Here is a 17,239-nt window from a genome sequence, read left to right as displayed (position 1 = left end):
CCACCAATCACCGCAGCTGAAACTGGCACAGCTACAACCAATTAGAGAGCATCCTTAGAATCATCTGCACCAATCAGAGGGATTTGCTTCTGAATGACCTAGTGGGAGTAAATTTCTTCACATTTACAACATGCATCTGTGGTAATAAATTGATCTAATTCCCTCAGAGCCGCCTGAAAATCTCTTTAAAACACCTTCTTTTTAAAAAAATGTGCACACACCTACTACATTCAGATTTACATGAATGCAAAAAATACGAGTTCCCACCTACGCACCTCCAAAAAATCAGAATAATGAGACAAAGGAGAGGGAGAGATTCCTAGCGTGGTTGCTGACAGTGATTAATTGTTCCCACATGTTGCTGATGGACAAAAAGGCCTCTGTGTTCCTGGGCTCTGGCCGCAGCTGGTGCGCACACACACACACACACACACACACACACACACACACACACACACACACACACACACACACACACACACGTACACACACGCACACACACACGCATACAGCTGGGGCCCGTCTTACAAAGCAAGTTCAGCTTTGTCAGGCTACTTTGAGTTAGATGGCTTCAAAAATGTAACCCTGGTGAACCTGGACAACCGGTCTCATGAACGACTGATTCTCAGCTTTTCTAGTTTTGTAAAGCAGCAGCAGCAGTGAAATGGTAAATGCTTCGTATTTATACTGGTGCTTTGACCACTCTGATGACCTTTTTATCATTCACATCATTCAGTGCATCTATGTGCAGCACTTTCTCCATCACACATCACAAACACACTGTCGGCAAAGCCATCAGGGACAATTTGGGGTTCAGTCTCTCCCCAAGAACGGGAGAGACTGGGATCGAACCTGCGGACCCTTTGTGGATGAACCGCTCTGCCCCCTAAGCAACTTAATGGATATAGAAAACAATTAATTAGGCCCTTTATTTGATGTCTGATAAAAGGAAGGAGGGAAAAATAAGGCTAAGAGAGGAACTAAAACATCTGTAGAAGTAGCCGTCCAGCGTGAAGAGCGTAATTATCCATCGCAAAGCTCTCGCTGCAAGCTGTAGTAGTGCATGTGTGTTATTTAGCTCTTGTGGCTGCATGGAAGGAGTTATGAATCATAGCTGCTGTCTCAGTGAGCTGTTTTTATTAATGGGCTTTGGGAATACCCCAGAGGAGCTACAGCAGTAAGCATACAGTTTCCCACTCACACAGAGAAGGGCCATGGACACATGCACACAAAGAGCATACATTCATTCTGCTCCATGCACCCATACGGTGGATGTGAAATGAAATGCTGCTTGTGGTGTTTGACATTTAAAAAACGAGAAAAATAGGATTTGCAGAAAACACATCATGGAAATGTAAGTTTTATCCAGAATAACAGGGTGTATGCATCTAGTTAGTTGGAGGATTTGCTGCAACTATACAGTTAAACCGATTTATACCACACACGTTTCCTTTTTTCACATTGCAACCACCCTCTTTTCTCACCGTCACTCACACTTGCACTTGCCACCCATTTTTCCCCTTTTATCACTTTTTCTTTACTTGCATACATCCTGCTTCCTTTTATTGCCGCTGCATCACATCGAGAATCATCGCACCTGACATTTGGCGGATGCGAGCGGTGTCACGGAAAAGAAAGATTCAACAAGTGGTTCTGTTAGAGCGGATAAAAAGAGCACAGGACGGACGGAGTGGGGGGAAGGATTGATGAAGTGTCAGGTTCTGGCAGGTACATGTTTACAGCAGCGAGAGAAGGAAAAGCACATTCCATTCATTCTGCTCTCATTCATCCCACCAGAAGTTCTCCTCTTTCCTTTACAAAGTCCGTCCATTATTTACATGTCCCTGGCAGCTGGAAATATTTAGCGATTGTGTTTGTGTGTGAGCGTGTGTGTGTGTGTGTGTGTGTGTGTGTGTGTGTGTGAGCCTGTGTGTGTTTTTGTAAAATATTCAGTAATAAAGCAGCATTACGTCATGCCTCAAGAGATGCTGGCAGCGGATAAACACTGGTCTCCCTGGTATCTCTTCTCATCTTACCTCATTTCACAGAACACACCCACACACACGCACACACACTTGCACACACATGCACACACCAGTCACCATTACTTGCAGCTTTTTATGGATTTGCTATTGCACAGTTCTTGCTACAAACAGTACACAGTCCTGCAGAGTTGACTATTGCATTTGCTCTCAAAAGACTCTAGAAGCTCCAAGTTCAAAACTGTATTTCAAGACACAGATGCTGTTTATACTCAAATACACACACACACACTCACAATGGGTCAGAGGTTCAGTTTGGCCCCAGAGATCCGACTTGCCAGCGTAGCGTTCAGAAATGTAACTTAAACCGACTCTGTCTCCTCTCTGATTGAACTGCTTTTGACCAGAATAACAATCCAGACCAGATTGTCTGTAAACTGTTGCCCAGGAAAGACGGGACTGCTTCATGGAAAACAATATTGTGATTCCCACAAAAACGAGAAAATGTTGGCCCTCGCCGGTTTGAACCCTGAAATCTGTTCTCTTTCAGGGAGTAAAAATATACATAGCCGGAAAACAGAGAAGGAAAAATGCTTGCATGTTGTGGATGGCGGTTGGCTTGTTTATACGAGAGGATATAGCATAGCCCCAGCGTCCCTCAGGACCCATAAGAGCTACGTGTTTGTGAAACAACAGAAACTGCGGAAGAAGGAGGGGGTATGGAAAGAAAGGAGACTGAGGCAAAATAATGAATTCAACAAGGTCTTGAGTGGGAAGGAAAGGAAGCAAAAGAAGAAAGTGTCCTCGCAAAAACAAGTCGGGTCATAATCACATATCCAGATTCGTAATTTTCCCAAAAGTAATAAGTCACATTTCTTTGAGTCGAGACTTGAGAATGTAACTGAGCATATGTGCATATTTGTCTCAACATTTGTGCGTCTTCATTGTCGCGTCATATAAGAACCATGAAATGTTGTGTTCTTGAGTAACCAGATGGCTGCATGTGTGTGTTTGTGTGGGTGTCTGTGTGTGAAGGGGGGGGGGGGGGTTGACCAGATGGACGTGTATGTGCATGGGTATAATTTACAGACCGAGTGAGGTTGGAATTTCGAGACTTAAATAACTGTAAAGCCAGAGCTCACAACATACAATTCTTCTTTTAACCGGCACTAAGTGACATGTGAATGCTTTATATTGTGCAAATGGAAACCCATAATAACTTTAAACATTAAAAGTTACGAGGCCTACTCTTTTTTTTTAAATAGTACTTTGTGAAACAGTTGTTTCTTAGTTTTGTGTCTATTCTTGTGGTTTTTGTATAATCCACTTTGGTGACATTAAACTGAAATATCTGGTTGTTCCCTAATGTTTTCCCTAATTATTGTACGTGACCAGAGTAGAATGGGACGCTACAGATGAATCAAAGCTGTGTCGAGATTCGGAAGCGATTTAGTGCACAGAAACAATAGTGCACAAGGCTCTTATTTTGAAACATGAGACAGGAAGGACTTGTCAAGCTCCCGAAATGCGAGTCACGGTGTCACAACGCGACAGTCACGTTCATCATCATGAATACAGATGTAGGCGTTCATTATCACAACATGCATCATTTGCTGAAAAGACGCCATGTGAGAAGAGATGTCACAAAATGATCAAATTATCGTACATAATTCATTATTGATCAGACATCGGTCAAAATGATCGTACAAATATGATAATTATTGTTCATCTGGCAATGCTGTCACAAAGACAGAAATAACATCCTGGTGTAAAGCAGGTGTAATGTTTACTGTGTTAGCATGCCAAAACTTCCTCATTAGCATGAAACACAACAGAGGCTGATGGGAATGTTGTAGGAGCTAAATATTTGGTCATGAACCAAACCACCATCCTGAGTTGAACATGAATGAGTTTTCACAGCAGCAGCTTGGATATTTCACTCAAACCACAAATGTCAATCTTATGTTTGTGAAAGAAGAAATAATGGAAAAGTCTCTAGGCTTCATTTTCTAGGTACCAAGAAAGTTACTTAGATACACTGCTAGCACGGCTAAGTGTAAAACTGCTAAATCTTCAGCGTAGAAGATTATCCGTCTGATAACTATTTATGTAAACAAAGGCAGCAGCGAGGCAACAAAGGATTCAACAGGGTTGTTCTATCACAGTTTTGACCTTCAGTGTGTACATACAGCAGAGCTCTGTGCTGCGAGTAAAACTCTTGATCATTACCAGGGGCACCACTTCCCTAACAATGAGCCTCTTTGGTTCGCACAACGAAGGAGCTCAGTGTTGATCAATACACACCAGCCATGAGTCACACACAGGGGTGCACAAACACACATGATCTGACACAGAATGTGATTCTTACGCAACACTAGCTCTTTGTATGTATCATTCATAATCGGGCAGACGCTCGATTTTAGACCATTATTGCTCTTTTCTCTTTTATACTCACAAGACAAAAGCTACACTGGGAACAATGCAGACATCAGCACTAAATGCTGCTGCATGTTACTGTGTTCCTGTCTATATTTAGTGAAACAATTGAAACAATGGGCTTTTTGCTTTGGGTGTCTAGTCACCAAGAGCAACTGTTTATGCTACTGTAGAATCAGTGGTAGTGGGTGGTTTATGGATGAGTGTTGTTGGATTTGATGAGGCGTATTCATTGAATGTTTTATTGGCAACAGGATAGAAAGCGTACAACAGATCAATATTGATGACAGTCATTGTTTGTGAAATTGCTTCTAAAGTATTTTGCACACATTGCTCACCACAACCTCCTCTGTTCCTCTCTTGTGTTACAGAACTCCATCCGACACAACCTCTCCCTCCACAGCCGTTTCATTCGGGTCCAGAACGAAGGAACAGGGAAGAGTTCCTGGTGGATGATCAACCCAGAAGGAGGGAAGGGTGGCAAGGCTCCTCGCCGCCGTGCAGTCTCCATGGACAACAGCAACAAGTACACCAAATCCGCCCGTGGCCGTGCTGCCAAGAAGAAGGCAGCCCTGCAAGCTGCAGCCGCTGCAGCTGGTGAAGGCGGTGGAGACAGTCCTTCAGGTCTCTCTAAGTGGCCCGGAAGCCCAACGTCACGCAGCAGTGAGGAGCTGGATGCCTGGACAGACTTCCGCTCCCGTACAAACTCCAATGCCAGCACTGTAAGCGGTCGCCTCTCACCAATTCTGGCCAACCCAGAGTTAGATGAGGTGCCCGATGAGGAGCCCCCTCTTTCGCCTATGTTTTACTCCAGTCCTGGCAGAGCCCTTTCTCCTAGCATCCCCACGACAAATGGGACAGCCGCGCCAGCTGAGCTGCCCCGCTTGGCAGACCTGGCAGGTACAATGAACCTTAATGATGGACTCACGGATGACCTGATGGATGAGTTGCTGGAAAACATCAACCTGGTGCCAACTTCTCCCAGCCAGACCCCTCCAAATGGTTCCTCAGGGTTCAATTTTGGGTCCAAACCCACCGGTTTAGGCTCACCTACCACCGCCTCCTCTCCACCGTCCAACTCTTCTAATGGTGGAGGTAACGGCTACAGTAACTCCATCTTCGGCCCCCACACAGCAAGTTCCTCTCTACGTCCGTCCCCCATGCAGACCATCCAGGAGAACAAGCAGACTTCTTTCTCCAGCATCAGCATGTCTCGCTTTGGTAGCCAGACACTACAAGACCTGCTCAACTCCGACAGCCACAGCCACAGTGATGTCATGATGACACAGTCTGACCCGCTGATGTCACAGGCCAGCGCTGCAGCCGTCATTTCCCAGAACTCTCGCCGTGGCCTCATGCTACGCAATGATCCTGTAATGACCTTTGGAACCACAGGAGGAATTCAGGGCAGCCAAGCTGAGCTGCTTCAGAGTAACAACCACAACCAAAGCTCCCTGAGATCTTTAAACGGAGGCCTGAACCTAGCCAATGAGGCTAACACTTTGGCTAATGCGAAGCAGCAGCTCTTGCTCTCGCCCTTGGGAGGAAATGGGTCTTCCTCCATGCAGATCGACACTTCGATCTTCCTGAATGGAACAATCAGCAGCAGTGGGGGGATCTGTCAGGACCGTTTTCCCACCGACCTGGACTTGGACATGTTCAACGGCAGCCTGGAGTGTGATATGGACTCCATCATCAGGAATGAGCTGATGGACGCAGATGGCCTGGACTTTAATTTTGAGCCTCTGGCCAACATGAACGGAGTCAGCAACTTCACTAGCACCAAGCAGACCTCCCAGAGCCGGGTACCTGGCTGATATGCTCAGGCCAGGAAGGAGCAAAGCAGGTATGTATGTTTTTAAATTAATGTGGTATGTGAGAACAGGTGAGCATATCTTTTTAGATGTAGGAATTAGGGATACAGTATTTCAGGACCCCTTTTGTCAAAGAAATCTTCATTTGCATCTGCATAAGTTACATTTGGCGGTATTGCTCTTTTCTGGAACCTCCCTGCCCTTCCATGTGCCTACATGGAAAGCTTAAGACAGGGAGAGCAGCAGAAAGACCCCCAAAGGGAACAGAGAGGGCATCAGTGACTACAGAAATGTAACTGAATAAATCAAACACAACATGAAAAGGGGGGAGCTGGGGTGGAGGTGGGTTGCAAATGGCTTGCAGAGGAAGCAGCCGGGGTTGGTAGGCTGAAGCAGCTTAAATAAGGAGCCTTGTTTGAGCTTTGCCAATGAATACATGGAAGGTAGTCAGCTGAGCCATCAGCCGATGTGGGCTGGCTTTGAGATCAGCTGCTGTAGCTGTCAGGTGAGCTGAGCTTGACTTTGTGGCTGTAATGGCACCAGTGGTGACTGGGAGCACTCACTTATCACTGCAACTTAACAGTGTACAGTGGATTGGTGATGACCTGGTCAGTTTTACAACAGAGCTAATTGATGCATCCCTAGAAATGGTTGACATTAAGTTAAGATTGTTTTGAGGTACTGCACAGGTACTCAGAAATAATTATCTACTCTCTTTCTCTCCCCAGGTCTGAACTGTGTACTGCAAGAGAAGATCAGATGTACAACATCCTTTTTGCCAAACCTGCCATCAGCACAACGTAAAATACAAACCCTATGTTTACAGAAGAAGACTTCCTCTTGAGAGCTTTACCTTTGCTCCCACACTGGTGAACTATGAGCGATCTGACAGACTCTAGTGATGCTGCACATATAAGCCCTCAATGCCTCCTGTGAAACAACAACAAAAAGAAGGAAAGCTACGTCAAACAATCACAATGAACTCACAAATCTTAGGGTTATGCAATTTTCCTTTGACACCCAGTCTGTTGATATCAAAGAGACTCTGCCTATCAGAAGGGGTTTCAGGTGGAATACAAGGACTAAATATCAAGCAAAGATGGAAGTTGTGCACAGTGCAGTTATTCCCGTTGAAGATATTAAAAAAGTAGAAAATGTGTAAAGTGAAAAAATCAAGAAGTTATGTGGTGTAAATCCTGGGACGTGTTATGTTGAAAAAAAATCCCTCTGTTCTCACTTAGTGATTTTAAATGTTCAGTGTTTTTTTGTTTTGTTTCTGCATCATACATGTCTGTACAAAGAGAACTGGTGTATTGATAAAATGAAAAGATGGGAATAGAGTATGTTACTCATTGCGCAGCCACACATCCACACACATACAGACAAACTTACACGCTGCCCCAGTTTGCAAGATCCCAGAACTGTAGAAGTTAAACTTTCTCGATATAACGCCATGCACGACCCGTTTAGTTCTTATATCATGCTTGAAATAAACTGCAGCATACTGAGGGTTGTATTACAATTAGCTTCATAATACAAAATATTTTCTTCTTTTTTTTGTGTATATCTAACTGTAAAAAATGTTAAAAAGACTATAGGAAGAAAATCTCATCGTGGATATTTGTACAGTGCAGGGCAGTGGGAAGTTCAAGAAGGAAGGGGTGGGGGGGTGGGGGGTATTGTCAGTCTTTTCTTTGTTTTCTTCGCGTCTGGTGAATTCTGTTAAGGTCGTTTATCACAGCATATGATGTAGCCAAAATGAATACCTGTGTCCGAGGGTTGTGAACATTTCCACACCATAACAGGTGCTATGTAAACAGTGTTGAATCCTGTCCTGAGAGCAAGCCGTGCATTTAGTTATTTTGTTTGTTTTTTCCTGTTTCTACCCATGACCTGCAGAAGCCCAAAGCTGCAGCCACATGTAGCACGGCGAGGTTGAATCCGTAGATGGCGGCGAGAGCAGGGTTTTTAGGCTCATTCCTCTAGAAGCCATTTGTTTCTCGAGTAAAAACAATAAGCTATCTCTGTATATTGCCAAATTACTTGAAACAAACAGTAGGATATGCTGGCAGCCAAATCACAGCACGCACATGCACACACACACACACACCCATATACAGTGTATATATATATATATATATTAATATATATATATATATTAATATATATATATATATATATATATATATATATATATATATATATATATATATATATATATACTCCAGTCACCTACATAGATAGAAAAAAATAATACCAGGGATCTGTGTTAAGCTCTGCTGTTTTCTTGAAATGAGCTTGTGGGGCTTGTTATGCATATATATAGAATCACTCAGGGGGGAAAGGGAGGTTTCCCGTTTAAATAACATCAAGTCACATTCTAATGGTATTTTAACATTTCTTGATTGAAAAAAAAAAAAACAGTAATGCTTTGTGTTTGTGAACTTGTATCCTGTGAACTTTTGGCCGTTGCGATGAAGAGGAGGAAGCGAGATAAATGTCAGACTTCACGCGGTCTGTTATTTTTCGTTTTGCTGTCATAGCCGTTTCTCCTCTTGTCGGACTCGTGACACACATACACACATCCCCTCATGGACACGCCTGGTGCTCCTGCAGGTGACTTCCTGTATCTCCTGAGTAAGTGAGTGTGTGTATGTGTGTGTGAGTGTGTGTGTGTGTGTGTATCTGTCTTGTGTATTTTCTGTTGAATTAATCTCACAAGGATGTGTAACCCCTCACTATCCCTCATGGTGCATACAGCACAGCCGACTGTATGCATGCATGTATTTATGCATTATGAACTGTGTGAAATGCATATATACTCGCTGTATGTCTTTATGTAGGCTACTCGTGTAGTATTGGACCCTTGGATTTTGTGATACCTCTAAAGGTTAAGTTGAAGAAATAATGAACAACCAGGTAGAAGGGAACACTGTTACCAGTGATTTAATTGTTGAACCAGATTTTGAAAATGGTGGAACGCACCATTGATGTAGCATCTGGAGACCCTGGTACCCCATCTCTGTCTGGGGTAGTGACATGAAGTGTGTGCCCCACTGTGTATAAAGTGTACAGATGTGTGTATATCACCTTGAGGCCAAGGGAGAGGCGTGCGCGTGCATGGTTGCCTAGAATGATCTACTGTGCTATCTGAGGTTTAGTGCATGACTTAGCTGTACCCCCTTGACCCTGCCAATGGTGCCGTCCCTCGACAGAAATTGTAACACAGAGAAGGACCCTGTATCAAACGCACACTCTGTTTCAATTTTTTTAAATCAGGGCTTACAGAGCAGCACTTGAACCACCCTCCTGCATTCGAGGGGTTTATTATTACAAGTGTGTGAACATTGACGCAGACACGGGGAAAGGCCTCTTTTAACGGACGTTCCTCAGCCTCGCACTTGTTTTTATTCCACCTGGGGTGGAGTCGGCTCACGTCCCGGTGCTTTCAGTGAGCCGCTAGTTATGAACTTGACACGTTTGAAGCATCACCACGACAATGAGCTGGAATTTCCTACATCATGTCACATTTCAAAATTGTTTGTTTTTTTGTTCGTTTGTTTTTTGGGGGGGGTAGGGGGAATCCTGAGCCATCACCCGAACTGCTAAGCATTTGAATGTATCTACACTGACTGTGCAGAATATTGCTTTAATCCTCCTGTGAAGACTGACAAGGTGAATCCAGGGAATGCTCTAATCCCTTCTATTTACAGAGGGGTTATCGATCCCTGATAAACTGCAAAGGGGATCTCAATCGCAGGAGAGTGTTGCTTACATTTTGTACATTCAGTGCATTCAAACGTTTTTTGGCTTTTTCGGGGAGATAGTTTAGTCACAGTGGAGCAGGCCTTCCACACAGTCAGTCAGTGCTACTACTTCATTGAAGCACAGGTCTTCTCTTCTTGTGCTCAACACACACACCTGCAGCACAACACGTGCAACTTTAATGCTGAGAAAAAAAACAAAAAAACAATAAAAACAATAGGAGAGACATACCACTAGATACCTTAATCACCTTTTTGGACGTTTCCTTTTCATGATCTTGAACTTTTTCCATCCTTGTAAAGAGGCCCAGTCCAGCTCCCATCCATACACCCTCTGAACTTTGCCCTTTATTAATCTTGCTTCTTCTCGACTTGATGTTAGTGGGTATTTTTCCTGTGTATTCCATTTTGAATTGTAATCTAGTTTGTATAAGAAATGGCGCGCATGTAAATAAAGCTTGGTGAGGCTCCACACCCTTTCCGTGTCCTTCTCAACTCATTTTGTTTTGAATTGCTGCATGAATACAAAAAGTTATACAGAAGTTAACAGCTCGTATTGCCACGAGAGGAATTTCCAGCCCAGCAAAGAAAATGCAGCAGCTCCCATCTGCCTCACATGTGCTGTTAATTCACAAGATAACTCACCAACTGTGTGTTTGTGTCTTGTGCATGAACAAATTTAACCTCACACTCCCTCCAGAAGATAAATCTCTCTCTCTCGTGTCAGTCTGGAGGGATCGAAACAGCCAAACAACAACCATGTTCTTCTCAAGTTCCTGGAAGTCCTCTTGCACAATGTTTGTTGTGTGTGAGGCAGCATTAAGCGAGAGCAGACGCACAGCAACCCCCTGATACCTGACACTGGGCTGGGTGCTTTTGCTTGGTTGTTGCGAAACATAAAGAAACGGGGGGGCAGTCAGATCTGGGGTGTTGTGAAGTTTCTCTACAAAGTCTTTACTTGCATGTTTGAAACCTCCCACGGACGCAGAAAACATGAACTCTGACCCTGACCGGGCCGCTGCACTGACAGTCTGCTCCTTATTCCCCTTCCTGTCCTCCCCTTGTTCAGAACAACCAATACACACTTTTACCTCCGGCCAACCTGCTGTCATACAAACAATCTATTCCAGGTTAGCATGTTAGTTTATGTGAGTGTGTAATTATGTGTGCAGAGTAAGGATTTGATGTCTAGTGACTTTGTAAAAATGTTATTCCTGCATAACTTTGAAAGATATCTTCAGACTGCACTTCAGACACTTATTGGAGCATCTGTTTTATCTTCTTAGGGAAAATGTACTAATATATATTATTGAATAACAAAAGAGTGTTAATGAAAACATGGTTTCTCATTAAATTAGTTTCTGAAGTGAGGCCCCGCTAATGGAATTCAATGCCACAATTAGTCCACTATATATATATGATGTAAGTAAGATGATCAGCACGAAACTTGTAAGTATAGAAGACGGCCTACAACCAAAATATATCATTCCAGTAACTCATGATCTCCACCATTAACGCAGCAGGTTTCTGTGTTCGCAGTGTCATCAGCTGGGGAGAGGGTATATTCTGGAAAACTCTACTTGGCTGGTGTCCTCCACTACCCGAGCTCGGAAACACGATGGAGACGATGGATGGATATAATTTCAACAGTGTTCAATAAGAGGATTAATGCCAGTTTTGGTTACTTCAGCAACTGTTGGTGAAAACACACAAGGAAATAAAACGTGTGTCACTGTGCCTGATAATCACAGGTACTTGAACAATGAGGTCACGCAGTCTATTAGTATCTGGGACTTTCGGGGGAATTCAAACTCATGACTCGTGAGTGTAGACCTGTTCATCAAGATGTCATAATTTTTGCATTGTCAAACCCAAACCTGTTAGAGCCACTACAATTACAGAAAAGGGTTCAAAGGGTCATAGTATATTCACAGCACAATGATTTGTGAAACCCAAGCTTTGTTGTCATTACACAGTACGGTACATTCATAGCCACACTGTCATCGTTACCAAACCCAGGACACGCATCAGGTACTTTTGGTTTAACCGATGTGGTCTTTTCATTGAAGCTGAACTATTCAAAAAGAACCTCAAACCAACAAAACCGTCTTTCTGTTTGTTTGTTGCTTTCAAATGTTCTTTAATGAAGAGGAGACTTTAGAAAAGGATGAAAGAAGAGAACGGGGGAAAACCAATTCTGCTGTGTTCCTTCAAACAGCTGATGCCAAGCTCAGGGTTGACTCAAAGTATTCAAACATGCTTTAAGACCGAGGGAGCAGGCTCACCGCAACTGCAAATACCACAGCCACATTTTAATAGCAGTTCCCAGTCAGCTGGTCACCTGACTGACTACATGTCTGGCCCAGCTGCAGTCACACATGAGGTCAGTAAGGTTACTGAATGAATGGCTGGAGACTCCTCTGAACTCCGCTCTGTTTCCGTTCTTTCTCAACCTATTGGAAGAGCAGCAAACGTCCAGATTCAAGAGCAGTCACTCAGAGCCACATTAACCACCTCATCCCTAACATAGCATGATGATGGGCATCGTTTTTAGCTTTTAATTGATTTAAAATTAAAGGAGACATAATTAGGCTGAAACTCGGGTTCATAATTTTAATTATGTTATTACTTGAAAAGGTTTACATGCTATAATGTTCAGGAAACACATCACTTTCGTCAAACTGTCCAAGAGGTGCAGTCCTTGAATTGAGACACGGCTTTTGTCAGGAAGTGTACCAGACTATTCACTACGCATGCATTATGCAAATGTGTGGCAATGTGATGTCACAGTTCCCCGGAAGTATTAGTAGCACTACCAACGAGGCATTTCAGGAACTTCGGGAGAAGTGTTTCCTGTGCGGGAGAGGAGCTTTGGGCTTTTTAACTTTGCAGACCCTTTACATACTCAAAATGCCTCTAACGCACTGAAAAACAACTGAAAAGGTGTAATAGAACACCTTTGAATATGTAAATTAAATGTTTTCTGTGCTAACATCTATATGTGCTGTTCCTTGTTTCTAGTTTTCTTTGTTTGTTCATTGGTTTCATGTCGTATCATGAGTGACTGGCTCGGTTTATTTGCCATCTCAACCCACATTTCAGTTTTTTCTATTCACCTCTGCCTTGTTCCATGTCAGCGAGCTTCTATCATCTTTGTTTTAATGCAGCAAGCAATTAACCTGTGTACTCAGAGAACACTGTACGCCTCCCCCCAAACAGTGATGACACAACTGAGCAATGTTCTGTGTGGGCGCACAGTGTGTGTTGAAGTACTGTTTGAGCATGTGTGTGTATCTACACTCGAATATGATGAGTGACTTCATATTCTCCAAAATGATGAAGTATCAGGAACTCACATTGATTTTACATGATTTTACAGAAGTGGTCCCAGAGTCAGACTGGAATATTATGCTAACTGACAGTGAGTCTTTGTGTGTATTTATGCTCAGACAGAGTATAACATCTTGAGTCAGCACACTATGTACATAACAAGCAGTAAAAGCCTGGGGAGAACTTTAGTATTGAATGTTATCTACAGTGTTTTCTTCGAGAAATGTTGAAAAGCATGACTGACGTTTTGAATTATTATACAATGTGCTGTTTAAAAACTATAGTCATGTAACTTCTGCTAATCAGAATGACCTGCGGTTTGATTTCACTTCATCAATTCAGCCTGACGTTGCATCAGTGTTGCCTGTTTCCTTGGTGAGAAGGAAGATTGTTTTGTTTTTTGTTGTGTTGCAAAAACGTGTCTAATGTTGTGTGTATGTGTAGAAACAAAAGAATGAAAATCAGATTACATCTAGTTACTGGATTTTTCAATCTAAAATAATTGACATCGGGGAACATCCTCCAGCAAATTCAGTTCCACATGTTTTTAATCAACGGATCAAAATTCGAATTTTCTTTTTTTAGCCTTATGCAAACAGAAAAAAAACTGAATTCCTAAGCTGCTATAGCCTCCAGTCTTATGAATAATCACCGCACTACTTTGTCATATGTCCACCTCTAATCCTCTCTGATACCTCCTGACCTATGACTAAATTCTGTCTCCTAATCCCAGTCCATGCACGGATGGACAGTATATTGCTCCACCTTAGGTTTCAGCCAGGTAAAATAGTTATGACCAACCTGACCTGTTTGATGTGGTCAGACAGCACATCCAACAAACCCTGTTTGAACCATAACAGGGGATTAAGCATTAATAACGCCGCCATTTGAACAAGCAAAATAACAGGAGAGAGACTATAGTGGCTGCTGAGACCAGAGGATGAGGAGTCACTGTGGCTTCTGGCTTCCAGCACCATTAGTCATAATGACAGGTTGGATGACAAGTCGCTCCTGACGTGACGAGGAAACCAGCTAAATACAGACTCGCAGGTGACATGTGTGATGCATGTGTGCTCTCACGCCAGGCCCTTCACTGCTGTTATAGTTTTTCCACTCGCTCATCTATCCATCCATCCATCTATGTATCTATCTGTTTCTTTTCTCACACGCATACATACCCAAATGGAGACACACTCACACAAACACACACACATTCACAGAGAGACTGAGCGAGCGGGCGGGCTAATGAGAAGTGAGTCATCAATATGTGGTCTGGGGTTCAAAGTGTAAACAAGATGTGAGCAGTGATGGATCTGTTAGGATATGGCCATTAGTGGACTCCTCTCGCCCCGGCATTGACATCTTAATTTCGATAGCTCGGCCCTCTCGCTGTCTCATCTTGATACCTTACCTGTATATATACCTTACATACAGGCGCTAACACACGTGCTAATTACTGCAGGCCTCACAAGGTCAGATCCATGACAGTGGAAAGACCTGGGAACTGAGAACTGAGCATGATACTCGTGTGCGCGCGCGTGCGTGTCTGTGTGTGTGAGGCACGCGCTAAGTGCTGCAGTGGGATGATGTCATCTCTGTAATGGCACACTGGCACTGAGCGGCTGAGCATTGTCCCGCAGCACCTCCATTCACAGGCTGTGATCAGCGTCATCAGGGCAGATTATAGCTCGGACTCGCAGCCTGTGGTGTGATGTCAGATTGCTTCAATCTGTCACAGCCCTTCTGTGATTTGTAGCAACATCATCACCATGTATTCGCACATATTGCTTCTTGCAGGATCGTGGTAGAAAGAATCTCTATAGAGGAATTTATACCTTTTTCCTCTGAGATTTGCAGTGTGTGCATCCATATAGGCGCATCACACGTCTGAATGTGTGAGGATGTGATCCGCAATGTGAAAAACGATCGTCTGAGGTGAGGTGCAATGAAAAGACTGAAATAGAAACGAGGGGTAAGTGAGAAGAATGAACGAGGCTGGGTTAATAAAAGAGAGAGAGAGAGAGGAAGAGTCAGAGGTGGCGGAACGTTGAAACTGGCAGATTTTTAAAATGACGATATTTACAGCCGTAGAAGTTCTGTAGTTAGATATGTGCTGTAACGGAGTCTCGTGTGTTTGACCCACAGTGTTCAGGGCCCATAACTCAAGAGCAAATACTACAACCAAACATAGACATCATCAGAGAGAGACAAGTAGCTCTTGGTCTATGACATCATCATCATTTTCACCTCCGTCTCATCTTGTTTTGTTGAATCTCTCTGTAGTTTTCCCACCTCTCCTCTCCGACCACCTGATATGGCTCTTTCTGGTTATCAACCATTGTGTAGCATCGCCATGGATTCAAAATGATTTCTCTCATACAATCTGAATCGATGGGGGTCGGGCCATTGATGGGATTGAACTGGATAACCTCACACACCGGGAGCGCAGGAGTGGACTGTTAGAAGAGGGGAAATCATTGTGTTGATTGATGTTTTTCATTTGCTCCATTGATTTGTTTTGGACTTGTGAGACGCTTGAAGGAGTGATGTAATTTGAGATGTATATATGATAAATATTCAATTCATCTTATTGCGTCTGTGGATTTAAACGCAGATCAAATCAAATTTGCGACAATAAAATCTTGTTAGTCTCTTTCCCGTCACAGTCGTAGGTCTGTTTCCCACCTTCCACTGTTTCCCTCTCACACCTCTTTCTCTTTTATCACATTCTCTACTGTTTCTCCACTGTCAGCCCCACTTCTCCTCAATAACAGAGAGGAGGAGGTTGATGCTGGGCTGAGAGCAGAGGGAGATGAGGTGGAAGAATCACGCAGGAAACAGAAAAGCTGCCCGTCCCACCCTCATCTGCTCCTTCACATCAGGCCAGTAGATGCAGAGTTCATCGCTCCCTCACACGCACACACACACACACACACACACACAAGACTGTGTTATTTCCTCATGCGATGCATCGTGCTCAGCTTGCTCTCAATCCATTTGCTGTATAAGCCCACTAACCCCCATCGTGTTCCCATCCCCCCACCACCCTCTAGAGGTTGAGAGCATTACCTCCCCCTGTAGCATGTGGCTGCATGTGACTGCGTTACATGTCTGTGCACTGAGGGTCACGAAGGGCAATTACTACACTGTACGGCCTCCATGCTGCCGTTTTATGGTGAACGATTCTTTGAGAGAAGTGTCTGTATGTTGATGTGTCTCAATGCGTCTTGCATCATCCTCTACTGACCTACATGGAGATGTGCTATCTTGCAGAGTGTGCTCATTACTTTAGATTAATGACTAGATCATGTTGTACTAGAGGACTGTGTGTGTGTCGCAGCAATTTGACACACTGCTCCTCTTCCTCACTCTTTTTCCTCCATTGACTATAATGGCAGAATTCTCTTCTCCTCCTTTACGAACCGTGGAAGAAAACCCGTCTTATATTCAGATCAGCCAGAGGCACAGTTGTGTTGATGAGTGTAAAACTTCATTAGGTGCCGGGCCCAGATTCATATAAACACATTGTTGTTTTGATGTTCTGTCCTCAAAAGGCCTTGTGTGTAAAACTGTTCTGAGATTATAACGTCTTTCAAAGGGTTGTGTTTTTTATTTACAGTGAAAATGTAATTATGTGAATGAAAACTGTTACACTATTACGCCACTGGGGCTTGGTAAAGTTAGAAATGTTCAAAACATACCACTTGATTACCAATCGGGTCAAATGGACGACTTCCCTTGGCCCCTGCAGACCTCCAGGGGTCCCAATACTCAGGTTTTAAGGTTATTTGTTTACGTCCAACTTGGTGAATTTCCATGAGTAAAGTCCTTCTGATGTTTTATGTAATATTACTGTGTTGAATCAAGCTCTAAAATATTAATTATTTTCAAATTACAACACGCTAATTATGTT

General features: G+C 43.4%; 1 protein-coding gene across 1 annotated transcript in view; it reads left to right on the top strand.

The window, feature by feature from the left end:
* foxo3b (forkhead box O3b) overlaps positions 1–7,572 on the top strand; it is a 41,420-nt gene extending 33,848 nt beyond the window's left edge. The window contains exons 3-4 of the mRNA XM_034580808.1: positions 4,790–6,264; positions 6,961–7,572. Of these exons, the coding sequence (XP_034436699.1) occupies positions 4,790–6,235 (1,446 nt within the window). The 3' untranslated portion in view covers positions 6,236–6,264; positions 6,961–7,572. The remainder of the gene's footprint in view (positions 1–4,789; positions 6,265–6,960) is intronic.
* The last annotated feature ends 9,667 nt before the right edge of the window (positions 7,573–17,239 follow it).

Source organism: Hippoglossus hippoglossus, chromosome 24, assembly GCF_009819705.1.
Source record: "Hippoglossus hippoglossus isolate fHipHip1 chromosome 24, fHipHip1.pri, whole genome shotgun sequence".
Taxonomy (NCBI): domain Eukaryota; kingdom Metazoa; phylum Chordata; class Actinopteri; order Pleuronectiformes; family Pleuronectidae; genus Hippoglossus; species Hippoglossus hippoglossus.
The sequence above is the reverse complement of the archived record's forward strand: the minus strand, read 5'-3'. Positions and strand labels throughout refer to the sequence as shown.